Here is a 14,579-nt window from a genome sequence, read left to right on the forward strand (position 1 = left end):
TCTCTAGGGTGGGAGCTGGGGCAGGAGGATGCTGCTTCTAAATAGAGTTCCCTCTACTTTTTTTCCAACCATGTGTGGAATAAATTTTGTTCTCTGCCCCAAGGCACATGCAGATGTGCACCGCCAATAGAAACACTGGCTGCCAGCTGTGGGCACTCTGCTAATCAGCTGGGCAGCACCTGAATCTCTCCTGGGCAGTTGCTTCTAAGCCATGATCTGGCAGATAAGTCAGAGGATTGGGGCTCCATGGAACTGGATCTGTGTCCCAGATTTGCTCTGCAACCTGGGACAAGGCACTTCCCTATCCTGTGCCTTGGTCCCCTACCTGTAAAATGGGGATAGTAGCTCCTCCCTCCTGGCGGTGAGTTAAAGGCTGTGTGATGATCTCATTCTAGGCCATTGAGGGCTGTCTATATTCCTAGACAGGCAGCACAGAAGGGGAGGGGGGCACTGAATTGTGCCTGAACTGTTTTATTGACCTTCTGATCAGTTTCCCCTTTTCTTGTGACCTCTGTGCATGGAACTCCGGAGCCCTGGTTATCCATGTAACCCACATCCTTGCTCACAACCCGGCCTCCGTGCAGGAACTGACTTGTCATGTCCCTAGAGTAATTCAGGCACCCTTTCTCCCATTCCTTGCCTGGCCACTGGCTTTGTGGATGACCCTGGGCCCAGCATGGCACTGCCCCATGCCTCAGTTTCCCCAGCTGCAAAACCCAGCGGGAGAGGGAGGATCCTGACCTCCTTTGTAGAGAGCTTTGAGCCCTGCTATTAGCAAGCACTGGGGATTTTTACCCCCAGTCTCTCTCTGCAACTGTGGGGGCTAGAAACATCCTTCCAGTTTCTTAGATGGAGAAAGTACCCTAAATCACCATATAAAGCCTCCAATGTTGGCAGTGGATTTTCAGCCAGCCGGCCCATTGGCCTGTGCGAAGGGCTGGCTGGCAGATCTGTTGCCAACCCTGATCCCATGCACTCTTCTCCTTTGTCCTCTTCTGGTGCCAGCAGACAGAAGCCGAGACCAGTGCTGGAATGTGGATAAGGAGGGGTCGGGTAGAGCTGGTAGAGGTTCAGTTGACAGGCTCTGGATGAGGCTAGTTCTCAGGGTTATGATTTATTGCCAGGACGGGCAGTGGGAGAGCAGAGAGTGGCACCTTCCGGCTGTTCAGTGTCCGTGTCTCTTCCCTCTTACAGCTGCAGCAGTGCTGAATACAGCTGTCCCAGCTACAGGGCAGCCTGCCCAGCCACTGCAGGCTGCGCCCACGGTCCAGCCACGGGCCTCCGTCCAAACGCAGGCTGCGTTCCAGCCGCAACCCTCGCTCCAGAGCCCACCGGCCATCCTACCCCAGCCCGCTGCCGCCTCACCACCCGCAGTGAAGCCAATGGAGACGCAGACGCAGATTACCGTCCAGCCTGCGGGATTTGCCTTTAACCCTGGCATAGTAAGAAGCTGGCGTGATGCTGGGAGCCAAGTTGTCCTCCGGTGTGATCAGAAATCCCTGCTGGTTGACCCAGCGTCAGGCAGTCGGTGCTGACGGAGCAGCCTACAAAAGGGGCTCATTCTGGCCCCTCACATCATCATTTATACCCACCCAAAACAGGAGGCAGTGTTGCCCAGTGGATAGAGCACTGAACTGGGAGGGAGGGAGGGAAGCTGCATGCCACCCCTGGCTCTGCCACCAACGTTCTGGAAGACCTTGGGCAAGTCGTTTTGCTGCTCTGTGCCTCGGTTTCCCCATCAGTAAACATGAGGCTGATGATCCCACCTTTGTAAAGTGCTTTGAGGGTGACCGGTGGTATAAAGTAGGTGTTGTTGTTTATCATTCCAGGTGGGATTTTTCCCATGCATAGGGAGCAGCCCAAGAGAGAGAACCCCGGGAACTAGCGGGAGTAGCTGGCGGGTTGGACAGGCTGCTGGCGGGTTGGACAAACTGCTGTCACGACCACAGCGGAGGCAGGCTTGGAGCTCAGTGCAGGAGCCTGTACGCTTTGAGCTAAAAGCCAATTGGCTCTCAGTTAAGGCTGCAGAGGAGACTGATTCTTCTCCTTTGGAAGTGGCCTAGGGTGTCCCTGCATGGGACGGTGAACCACACCCAGTAGCTGAGCGGGTTACAGTGGTACCTAGAAGAGGAAGGATAGTCGAGCAGTTACAGCGCCACCTTCTGACTTGGGAGCTGCAGCGTCAAGTCCTTGCTCGCTCCCAGGCTTTCTGCATGACTCTCACTGAGCTCACGAGGGAATTGATAGGCCACTGATGAAAACATGACCATAGCCTGGGAAGGTGTCCCTGTGCTTGCTTTAATCTTGCAAAGATAGTGACAAAGGTGCGGCGGCGTGACTTAATTGCTCAAATACAAACCTGCTAGGAACCCTGGGCACAGTCATTGCCAGGGTCTGTGCCATTCATTGTCTGGTCTTTGCTGCGGTTGCCTGTGCTAGCCGCATTAAAGCTAGCAGGGCAATGTCTAACGGAGCTGCAGTTACATGTGGATTCATGGGGGAGACGTACCTCTGGTTTCTCTGTCCCTCATTTCCCCACCTGTGAAGTGAGGACAGTCGCCCTGCCCTGCAGGGTTGCCTCTAATTTTTCCAGACCTGGGAGGAATAAATTTTTCGTGCACCAAGGCGTGTGCGGACGTGCATCACCCCGTGCTGCCCACTGCGAGTGGCTGTCGGTGCTCTGCTAATCAGTGGGTGACACCTGAATCTTGGGCATTCACTTAAGCATTCAGCAGGCAGGGAACAATCCTGCCCTCTCCCTCCTGCCCCCACACCCCAGACATTGTGAAGAGCACTGCAGTGAAGACCGTGAAGTGCTGAGCTGCGACTGTAACGGGCCGGATAAGTATCTAGGATGGGGTGATGATTCCTCCCCATAAGAGGGAGTCGGTGGAAGGAGGGGGAGGGTGTTTCCCCACTGGACAAGGCACAGCAGAGTGTATGTATGTAACCCCCACCTCCTGTTTTCTTTACAGATCAGCGCGGCCTCTCTCGGGGGCCAAACGCAGCTCCTCAGCTCACTGACTGCTGCCCCGGTGATTGCAAACACTGTCCCCAGCGTCCAAGGGATAACGAGCCAAATCCTGACCAACGCCCAGGGACAGGTACCTGGGGACAGGCCTAGGGTGATCAGATGTCCCAAGTGTATGGGGACCCTCCTGATATTTGGAACTTTGTCCTGTATAAACACCTATTACCCCCTCATTCCCTCTTCCAGTTTTTCACCCCTACTGTCCAGGGTTCCCTCTAATTTTTTCCATCCGTGGGTGGAATAAATTTTACATGCACAGAGGCGCATGTGTGGATGTGTACCATCAGTAGAAACACACACTGCCAGCTGGCGCCCGGCTGATCAGCTGGGCAGCACCTGAATCTCCTCTGGGCAGCTGACTGTGTGCTCAGCATGCAGGGAACTCTGTTGCTGTCTGGTCACCCTACGACGGGCTCTGAGGGACCGCAGGAGGGTAAACCTAACCAAGCCTTCCCAGGAGGATCCTGTCCCTTTGCAAGACCTGTTGCTAGGGAGAGAGATAGTCATAGGGTTCGAGGCCTCCAGGGACCGTCCGATCAACTGGCCTGACTTCTTGTGTCTCATGGGTCATTGGCATTACCCAGCTCCCACATGCTAAACTGGGTAACCAGAATTAGATCCAAGTATTACAATCCGCATGTGACTGAACTGTGCCACCAGGGCCCATGGTGAGTGGTGCAGGAGTTCAGGAGAGGAGGTGCAGGGTGATCAGCTCCATGCTCTACCCCTCCCCAGCTCTCCCCCTCCCACCTCTCCAGGCCTCGCCCCTGCCTGCCTTTTCCTGCAGAAGCTGGTGAATGCAGGAGAGGTCTCCCTCCTTCCCCCAGAGTGGATTAGAGGGACGGTTGCCTAGGTGCCTAGCATGTCACGTGGCTTTCACCTCCCCCATTTGTGCAAGCTCCCCCCTCCTGTGGCTGGAGCAAGTGGGCCGGTGCTCTGGGATGGGCTTGAGAATTCTCTCTCAAGTGCTTGGCTGCTGGGGTCACGCCCACATTGTCCAGGTCTCGCTGATGGTCGCGGAGAAATTTCCCCCAGGTCGGGTTGGCAAGTGACTTTGATTTCACCTTCTTCAGCAGCAGGGGGCATGGATCATTTACCAGGGACATCTGGGCATACCTCGCTTTATCAGTTCCTGGACACTTCACGGTCGGGGCGACGTGTGGGAGATGCACGGGGGTCACATGCCCTCCAGCACCTCCCTCCCCCTGCCTAGACTCAAGTACAGGGGCAGTCCCATCCTGCCCCAGCAGTGGCATGGCCCAAGAACAGCACAAGCCACGTGACATGCTAGGCACCTAGGCAACTGTCCCTCTATTTTTTTTTCTGTACGTGTGTGGAATAAATTTTATGTTACACTGAGACATGTGCGGGCATGCACCACCAGGAGAAACACACCGCCAGCTGTGGGCACTCAACAGGGTGGCATTTAAATTTCTCCTGGCTGGCTGCCCAAGCACTCGGGGTGCAGGGAACCCTGCACCCAGGTCCCTTTCTTGTCTCTTGCAAAAGTCAACATGGTTTCTGTAAAGCGAAGTCGTGTCTTACTAATCTATTAGAGTTCTCTGAAGGGGGTAACAAGCATGCGGATGGGGGATCCAGTAGACATAGTATACTTAGATTTCCAGAAAGCCTTTGACATGGTCCTTCACCACAGGCTCTTATGTAAATTAGGTGGTCATGGGTTAGGAGGAAAGATCCTTTCATGGGTTGGGAACTGGTTAAAAGACAGGAAACAAAGGGTTGGAATAAATGGTAAATTTTCATAATGGGAGGGGGTAACTAGTGACATTCCCCAAGGGTCAGTCCTGGGACCAATCTTGTTCAATTTATTCGTCAGTGATCTAGAGAACGGGGTAAGCAGTGAGGTGGCAAAGTTTGCAGATGTCACTAAACTGTTCAGGATAGTCAAAACCAAAGCAGACTGTGAAGAACTTCAAAAAGATCTCAGCAAACTGAGTGATTGGGCAGCAAAATGGCAAATGAAATTTAATGTGGGTAAGTGTAAGGTAATGCACATTGGGAAAAATAACCCTAATTATACATATAATATGATGGGGGCAAATTTAGCTACAACAGATCAGGAATGAGATTTTGGAATGATAGTGGATAGTTCTCTGAAAGCATCCATGCAGTGTGCGGCGACAGTCAGTAAAGCAAATAGGATGTTAGGAATAATTAAAAAAGGGAAGGAAAATCAGACGAAGAATATCTTACTTCCCCTATATAAAACTGTGGTACGCCCACATCTTGAGTACTGCGTGCAGATGTGGTCTCCTCACCTCAAAAAAGATATATTGGTGTTAGAAAAGGTTCAGAAAAGGGCAACTAAAATGATTAAGGGTTTGGAACGGGTCCCATATGAGGAGAGGCTAGAGGGCCTTTTCAGTCTAGAAAAGAGGAGACTGAGGGGCGATATGATAGAGGTATATAAAGTCATGAATGGTGTGGAGAAAGTGAATACAGAAAAGTTATTTACTTGTTCCCGTAATATAAGAGCTAGAGGGCACCAAATGAAATTAATGAGTAGCAGGTTCAAAACTAATAAAAGAAAGTTTTTCTTCACACAGTGCACAGTCAACCTGTGGAACTCCTTGCCAGAGGACGCTGTGAAGGCCAGGAATCGTAACAGAGTTTAAAAAAGAGCTCGATAAACATTTGGAGGTTAGGTCCATAGATGGCTATTAGCAAGGGGCGAGTTAGGGTGACTAGCCTGTTGTCGAAGGCGGGAGATGGATGGCAGGAGACAAATCACTTGATCGTTGTCTTTGGTTCACCTCCTCTGGGACACCTGGCACTGGCTACTGTTTGCAGACAGGATACTGGGCTAGATGGACCTTTGGTCTGACCCAGTATGGCCGTTCTTATGTTCTCCTTGGCAGGTCATTGGGACGCTGCCCTGGGTGGTGAACCCAGCTGGGATCACGACGACCAGCCCCGCCCCGGCTGCTTTGCCGGCCCAGAACCTGCAGGTGCAGGCGGTGACCCCGCAGCTGCTGCTGAACGCCCAAGGGCAGGTCATCGCAACGTTAGCCAGCAGCCCACTCCAGACGGCAGCCCTCCGGAAACCTGGCGCCCCAGAGTCTCCAGTGAAGAATGAGGTGAGCTGCAGAGGGCAAGCGACGGCTGCCTAACGAGCACCTTCTCAGGGAGCCAGCTGGCCTGCACGTGACAGCGAGGGGGGCGACACATGCAGGCACATGCAGTTCGCCACGGGTGGGAGGGGCAAGGGACTGACTGACAGCCAGCAGAGCCAGTGCCTCTTGGCCTATTAGGGGCAAGTGGGGGCAGGGCTGGCACCTATAAGAGGGGTCCTCACGCACACCCCGCTGCTGCCGCAGCTCATTCTGCTCTCCCAGCGTGTTGCCAGCAGGAGGGGATTGGGAGAAGAAGTGAGGTGGGGGTGGGGCCAGGGCGGGAGGAGTCAGGGAGAGGGCAGAGCAGGTGCAGGGAGGGGCGGAGCAGAGGTGTTGGGAGGCGGGGCCTGAGGCAGAGTCGGGGTTGTGCAGTCCTTCTCTGGGCTGGGGGAGGGGTCGTGTGGCTGGTGTCCCCCCCTCTTGTCCCACCCCTCACCAGCCGCCCCTGCTGGTGAGGTTGGTAACTTGATGGAGCCGCTTGCTGCATTGAGCAACCTGCTGGAGCCTCTGCCACCACCCAACACCGTGCCAAATGCTCTGGTGCACCATTAGGATGGTCATGGACCTCCCTTTGGAAGGTGTCAAGGTGGCATCTCCCTTCAGAAGTACCCCCCCAATAAGAGTACCCCCCCAGCTCCTCCCAGGAATCCCCCCCAGCTGGCAGCTCCCAGAATCAGCAGTAGACCTGGTAGTTAAGTCGGGTGGCCTTGGCATGTTAGACTTAAGGGCTGTGTCTACACTAGAGAGTTTTGTCAACAGAAGGGGCTTCTGTCAACATACCTCAGGGGGCGTCTACACCTGTTGACTAAGTCTCAACAGAACTTTACATTTGCCTCGACAACATTATCCCTCAACAATTGGAGGCATAACAATCTGTCGACAGAGCATTGTCGACAGACGTGCCTCGTAGAGGTTTCTGACCACAGGGAGGACTTCTGGTTGCTGGACAGCCCTCTTTGCAGAGCTGCCATTCTGCTTACTGGCATCAGAGGGCAGTGCAGGCTGGCAGTTTTCTGCCGACAGAGCAAGTGTGTGTGTAGATGCAAGCTGTTGAGGGAGGGTGGTTTTTGTTGTTGTTTTTTGTTTGTTTTTGTTTTGTTGACAGCGACATCTGTTGACAGATGCTTCTGGTGTAGACACAGCCAAGGAATTTTGGCTCCAGTTTGCTTGCACTGCTTGTCTGTCTAGGGGCCAGATGCCGTTCTTCAGCCAAACTCCATTTAACCCAGGGAAAACCAAGGATCCCGTCTGGGCCCGCCGTGGCCCTGGGGTGCATCAGAGAGCACAGGGGTTGGCATACACCAGTGATGCCAACGGGGAATCCATGTAGCAGATTGGAGCTGTGATCTGTCCTTTAGGCAGAGGCAGAATGAGTGATCAGGGCTTTACCGCAGCCGAGCTTGTCCCAGCATGGTCCATCTAGCTGGATTATGGTCCTCATCTGAGGCTTGTTTGTTACATTGGCAGGCCCAGCCAATCCAGCCGGCCCCTGCTCTGTCCCAGCCCGCTGTGGTCATCGCAAACCCGGCTCCAGTGGCTAAGGTTTCCTCTGTGCCTGTTCCCATCACCTGTTCGGAGACCCCAACAGTGAGCCAACTGGTTTCCAGTAAGTACTTCGCAAGTCCTGTCCCTCTTGTGCTGGGGGCAGGCTGGGGAGACTGCTTACACTCCCCTTGTAGGAATCAGAGTGTGTGTGAAGGGGCCTCAGAAGGTTTCCTGGTGATCGTAGGAGAAGAAATGCTGCCCCAATGGTTGCACCTGTGTGTCCCAAACTTAAAACATTTGCGTACCCCTCTTGGGACTTCGGCCTTATCGGCGTACCCGCTCTCCCAGGGCCATCCCAGTGCTTATCTCTTGATTTGTAGTAATTTATTTCCTGCTGCATACCCTTGGCAATCCTTTCGTGTACCACCAGTGGTATGCACCCCACACTTTGGGAAACTCTTGGTTAGAATATAGAACAGGGAGCCAGCATTGTAGGCTCTCTGGTGAGCTCTGAGCCTCATGTGCTGGGCTGTCATTGCTGGGAGAGGCTTCCGATCTGTATCTGGAAAAAGCGCTCTAGAGCAGTTTCTCAACCTTCTTTAGTAAAGTAATCCTTTTTCAAAAATAAAAAATTATAAGTACCCCCAGACTTTTCTCGTGTACCCCAAGGGTACCTGTGCCACCGGTTGAGAAACATGGTCCTAAAGTCATCTGAGGTCTTGAAACAAGTGCCATTCAACCTGTCCAAGTTACCGTATCCTTTTCAAGAGTCAGATTTGTTCTGTGAACCACCAAGTTACATCTCATTTAAAAACTGCTTACAGAATCATGCAAAAATATCACGGAAGGCGACTCCTGAAAACTTGCTGACTTTCTACCATTTTATTTTCAAATAAGTGAATTGGCATGGAAATATTATACTTACATTTCGGAGTAAGGCCTATGAAGCAGTAGAAATAAGTCATCGTCTGAATGAACTTTTAGATTGTGTTGACTTTCCTAGTGTTTTTATGTCGCCTGTTGTAAAATGAGGTAAATATCTAGATGAGTTGATGTACCCCCTGGAAGCCCTCGGTGTACCCCAAGGGTACACGTATCCCTGGCTGAGAAACACTGCTCTGGAGCAAGCCAAGTGACTTGTTTCTGCCTCAGTTTCCCCTCCCACCCTTTGCATATATCGACTGTAAGCGCCCTGGGGCAGAGACTGGCCCTCAGCCCCGTGGAACCCTGACCTGAGGGTGAGGCCACCAGAATGCAGCTCCCACTTTGAGATCTCTCTGGAGATGTGGAGTGGCTGGGTGGGATGATACGGGGCACACTTCACTGCCTAACAGTCCTCCCCTCCCGACCGCAGAGCCTCAAGCTCCCAATGCAGGCATTGAGGAGGACGGAATCAACCTGGAGGAGATTCGGGAGTTTGCCAAGAACTTTAAGATCCGACGTCTGTCTCTGGGGCTGACGCAGACCCAGGTGGGCCAAGCTTTGACAGCTACGGAAGGACCAGCTTACAGCCAGTCCGCCATCTGCAGGTGAGCCACTGTGTGCCAGGCTAGCCCTGTGTTGGGGCACAGGTGTTCAGTGGCTAGGGCGTTGCAAAGTATTTATGTGACTCCTGCTCCTGAAAAAAGCAAAAAGGAAACTGAGGCAGCCAACGAGAGGGAAAGTGTTTCTGGATCCCTGGATGAACCTCCTAAGTCAGGACAACTGCACTGCACTCTCTCCCCCAAGTTGGTTCACAACCTTCTGTTTTCAGCCGTGCATCTACCCCTGCTAGAGACATACACTGTAAACGCAGAAAGACGGAGTGACTTGAAGTTCCCCCAGCCAGTCAGCCCAAAGCCACACAGTCTGGACTCCCACTCCCAATGGCTTCAATGGCTCTGTTTCGAAATAGGCTCTATTGTATGTAGACGCTCTATTTCGAAATGCAGTTTGTGTGTAGCAGTGTTATGTTGAAATAAGATATTCTGCAATAATTCTTAGTCTGAGGTAATCGCTAGACCCCAAGCCCTACCCAAAGCTGTAAACAGAACCCAGGCGTCCTGGCTTTCCACTCCTTTAGCAGTCCTCAGAAATTAACTCAGACGTCCCCCCTAATCCTTAGATCATGCCTGGGGCACCAGAATGGAGGGGGCAGGGGCTGGTCATGCCCACGATTTCCAGCCATAAGGGTGAGCAGTGGGGGGAGGGTGTTTAGAGGAGGAACTGAGGGGGTCTTGGGAGGGGAATAAGCCTTGGAAAGGGGTGGTGGAAGAGAAGGGGCTTGGTGGGGGACCCCTCAGGGGAGAAAAGGTGATGTGAGGTCAGAGTCTCAAGGGAATGAGTGGCATGAGGGTGGGGCGGTACAGGGGGGTGGGCTCAAGGCTAAGGGGTGGCATGGGTGTGGGACCACCTTTGGGCTGTAGTGGCCCCTCCCACTTTTAGGGACTTTCTGTCACTCCTAGGCAGACACCGTCTGAGAGCTGGTAATAGGATCCATGAGTCTGAATCTCTATCCCTCCAGCAGTTGCCTCTCTCCACCCCGAGCTGGGGAAAGAACCCAGGCATCCAGTCTCCCAGTGCCCTGCCTTGGACCCTCTTTGTGGGCAGACCCAGGCTGCTGAGGATTCCCCATTTCAGAGTCCTTTGTCCTGATCAGCCACTTTCGTTCTGCACAAGCGTCGCGTGACCAGGTCACCGGCTTGCTCTGCTACCCGGTTCCCTCCCTCCCCGCCAGAGCTTGGTCACTGCTGCTTCTGTTCATGCTGGGCAGGCCCCTCATGCCTTCTCTCCCTCCCCGCTGCCCTGCCTGCAGGTTCGAGAAGCTGGACATCACCCCCAAGAGTGCCCAGAAGCTGAAGCCTGTCCTGGAGAAGTGGCTGAGCGAGGCCGAGCTGCGGAACCAGGAAGGGCAGCAGAACCTGATGGAGTTTGTGGGCGGGGAGCCCTCCAAGAAGCGCAAGCGCCGTACCTCCTTCACACCCCAGGCCATTGAGGCCCTCAACGCCTACTTCGAGAAGAACGCGCTGCCCACCGGCCAGGAGATCACCGAGATCGCCAAGGAGCTCAACTATGACCGCGAGGTCGTCCGGGTCTGGTTCTGCAACCGCCGGCAGACGCTCAAAAACACTAGCAAACTCAACGTCTTTCAGATCCCCTAGGAGGGGCAGGGGGAAGGAGAATCCTGCCCAGCCCGGCCACCCCCAGGATCCTGCCGTGAGCACTTTGTGACTAACCGTACCCTAGGCCTTGTCCCTAACCCCCCTCACCGTCCAGCCCAGCTTCGCCGACTGCAGCCGGGCCTTATCTTTTTCCCCATCGTGCGCCTGTATCCCTGCCCCTCACAGGATCCGACCGTCTACACGTCGGCTGTCCTGCACCTAGCTCCTTCCTTCTCTTGCTCCTGAGTGTACCACATAGCGAGTGGCAGAGCTGCTAGTGTGACTGCCCCCAGCTCCCTTCCCCCGTCACAAGTGGGGCAGGGCACAGGGGATACCGTGATCTGCGCGTTTCTGTGCCACACAAATACGTCAGCCACACGCGCAATCTTTTCCTTTTCTGGAATTTCCTCTTACTGCAAGGTCAGGGGGCTTTCCAGGAGGCCAGTAGTATCCACAAAGAAGCAGATATGAAGTCCATTTCCTTGCAATCCTTGTTTGTTTTGTCACTCGGGCTGTTCCGGGTGAGAGACAAGTTCTTGGTGTCAGACGGCATCTAGACAGTAGCTTCATTTCGATCCTCTCACCAGTGAGTACAAGCACTGCCCATCGAAAGAGGCTTTTGCAGCCACTTAGCTGCCAGGGTTTGGGATCTCTGTGTCCTTTAAAGAGATAGGAGCTCCCTTCCTACCCCCTTTTGCCAGAAGGGAAAGGGCCCCCCACATCTTGGACTCTCCCTTGCCCACCCTCGGGAAACGGATAGTGAAGTTGCACTAAATGGGATTGTTTCTGGAGGGGGAAATGGTCAAAATAGGCTAGGCCAGGCACCTTCTTCACCAAAGGGGTGGAGAGTGTGTGAGCCCTTTAATGTGCTCTGTCCTCTTCCTTTATCAGCATTGGCTCCTGTTGAAGTGTTACACCTTCTCCTGCTGGCATGGCCTGGCCTGGCCTGGGTGGGGCTGCCTTAAGGCTTGGGCCTCTGTGATTTGCGTTGAAGGGCCCACTTTGTTAGATGAGAGGCCGAAACCACTCCTAAGTGGTCTCACCTGGAGAGGGGGACCAGAGAGCCATGCAGTGGAAGCCAGGGAGGTACAAGGTACATTTACCTTCCTACTGCATGGTTGTACGCTTGCTTTCTTTTGAGCGTGGCTTCTTGGAAGGGGGTGACCAGGAAGATGAAAGAACCGGATTCTTGCTGACTGCAGGAAGTGGGGTGGCAGCAGCCCCCACTCCTCCGGCTGTAAGAGAGGGAAACCGTCAGGTGATTGTCTTGTCAGATTGCCAACTGAAGGGGGGCTAAGCCAGCAGGGACAGCCTTCCTCTTTGTGGAAGAGTGGCCAGGCAAAGGACAAAGGACTTTACAACAGAGACAAACCAGGGAGGGGCGAGGGGTGCAAGGAACAGCCTCCAGCTTTGAGTGACAATGTCCCCTACTTGTGCGGCTCAACAATCGGGGGACATCCTGTGGGGGATGTCTGTTCCTTTACTGGCAGCCTTTTATGGTGCATCAGGCACCATTGCAAAGCGCTCCAGAGCCCCTCTCTCGGGCTAGATGCGGGGAGCTGGGACCCATCCTGGGATCTCTCTCTCCAAGTTGGGTTCAGTACAAAAGGGGAGTTGAACCTCTCTAGTCCAGCACCCTCAGACCTGACCGGTGCCGAACCAGAGAATCTGCCAAACCCCAGGAGGTCAGTAATGCCTAGTGGCATTACCAAAACTTGCACTGCTTCCTGGGCTCTTAGAAGATATTTAGGGGTAAATTGCAGCTAAATAATAGCACAGACCACAGAGAGCTCAGACTGGTGGCTGCAAACAAACTTTATGGGAAACTTGACCACACCCATGATAAGTGGGTGTCTGGATAAATAAAATCATGCCAGATCACCGATTTTGCTGGACCAGTGAGTGAGTTCATCCTGTGAATGAGTAAGATTCACCTTGTGTTAGAGTCTGGCAGGGAGGGTGGGACCAGCCTGTTCCTGTCTATGTATGAAATGTGTGTCTTTTGCGTAAATAGGCAATGGGAAAGGTTCTAGTTGTCTTGGGCATACGCCTTTAAAAAACAAACAAAAAAGAAAATCCAAGGCTTAAATTTGAGTCCTAACATAGATTATCAGACAGTAGCCGCTGCTGCTAAACAGAATGGGAGGTTCTGCTTACCTGGATGTTAATTAAAGCTGGTGTCAGACCCAGCACCATCTACGGCCCATCTACAAGTAGGAAGGCATCAGATAATAACCTATTAACAAGCAGTGCTTGGCACTTTAGCGAGTAACGTATTTATTAGGTTTGGGTTTATTATTATTTATTAGCTTTCATGGGTAAAACCCTCTTTGTCAGAATCCAGGGTTTATATAGCTGTGTGTGGCAGGGAGGGGGGACGTTACCTGTCGCTAGTTGGACCAGTGACAGAGAGATAGCTGTGTTAGTCTGTATTCTATCAAAACAAAAAGGCAGTCAAGTAGCGCTTTAAAGACCAACAAAATAATTTATTAGGTGATGAGCTTTCTTGGGACAGACCCACTGATCTGAAGAAGTGGGTCTGTTCCACGAAAGCTCATCACCTAATAAATTATTTTGTTGGTCTTTAAAGCACTGCTTGGCTGCCTTTTTGTTTTGATAGTTGGACCAGGTAACTTGTCCCCACGCACACCTGTCTCCCTGCTATGTAAACCCTGGATTCTGTTCTCCATTTCCATCCAATGAAGTGGGTTTTACCCACAAAAGTTCATAAGCTAATATGTTTGTTAGTCACTAGGGTGCCACAGGACAGCTTGCTATTTGTGAACAGACGAACACAGCTCCCCCATTGAGATAACCTAATCGGATGAGAATCTGTGCAAAGCCCTAGTATCCAGGGGTGAGCCAAATTTTTACATCAGATCCCACTTTTTATCCCTGTAATTAGCAGGGTCCCCCCACCCTGTCTAATGTCATTCAAACTGATGGAAATTTCAGTTATGTTCCTATTAAAAAAAATTACGTTTTGGCACGTGTAAGAAAATAAGTCTGTAGAATGTAAAACTTTATCAGGTGGTGTATAAATGTGAATACACATAGATAAAAACAGTATGATACATTTTTAATGAGGTGGGTGAGCTTGGGCCCCAGCAGCCAAATGGGCTGGGCCCCCTTTTGAAATTTCATACCCGCCCCACACATAGTGCACCCCAATATATAGGATGGTTATGGGTCTGAGTGATATCCTGATCTCCAGTACACATCCCCAGAGGCTAGTCGTTATGCCTGTGGAAACCCAAGGAACAGCTGTGTCTGTCCTAGTCCCTCACCCATGTTCTGCATGGCAGCAGGGGTGAGCTTTCTGCTTTGCCAGAGTGGCAGCTCCCTGCCAGGCAACCCGCTTACACATGTCATTGATTTGGGGCCAGCTGATCTGTGTGGGGCCGGGGCCAGTTTTCTGGCAGAACTCACAAGCTGCTGCTGTTTTACCGCCTTTGTGTCAGGCAAAGGCATCATGCCACTGATCTGCCTGCAGGCTGAAGGGAGTGGCAGGGTCACCAGTCCAGGATCAGAAATGGGACTCAGGGAGAGGAAGCAGAGGGGAAAGATAAAGCAGATTAATTGGGCAGGCCTCATTCTGGCTCCAGCAGGGTGATTTTTCTCCACAATAGAGGTGTTAGACTGAGGCACTTGATGTAGCTGTGTACCTTGGCACTTCTCCCTTGCAGTCAGGCTTTCACGAGTATGTTTGCTTGGTCCTCTGCCCTGAGTGGATGCTGCTACTCCCAAGATGCGACAAGCAAAGCCAGCCCTTCCGTTGGCTGCCTGCTG

General features: G+C 52.7%; 1 protein-coding gene across 3 annotated transcripts in view; it reads left to right on the forward strand.

Annotated features, from left to right (window-relative positions):
- POU6F1 (POU class 6 homeobox 1) overlaps positions 1–13,252 on the forward strand; it is a 39,430-nt gene extending 26,178 nt beyond the window's left edge. For all 3 annotated transcript variants that reach the window (XM_074980243.1, XM_074980242.1, XM_074980244.1), the window contains exons 6-11: positions 1,195–1,442; positions 2,976–3,104; positions 5,911–6,129; positions 7,633–7,771; positions 9,005–9,179; positions 10,445–13,252. In XM_074980243.1, the coding sequence (XP_074836344.1) occupies positions 1,195–1,442; positions 2,976–3,104; positions 5,911–6,129; positions 7,633–7,771; positions 9,005–9,179; positions 10,445–10,790 (1,256 nt within the window). In that variant the 3' untranslated portion in view covers positions 10,791–13,252. The remainder of the gene's footprint in view (positions 1–1,194; positions 1,443–2,975; positions 3,105–5,910; positions 6,130–7,632; positions 7,772–9,004; positions 9,180–10,444) is intronic.
- Positions 13,253–14,579: the final 1,327 nt, after the last annotated feature.

The sequence above is a fragment of the Carettochelys insculpta genome, chromosome 29 (assembly GCF_033958435.1).
Source record: "Carettochelys insculpta isolate YL-2023 chromosome 29, ASM3395843v1, whole genome shotgun sequence".
Lineage (NCBI taxonomy): Eukaryota > Metazoa > Chordata > Testudines > Carettochelyidae > Carettochelys > Carettochelys insculpta.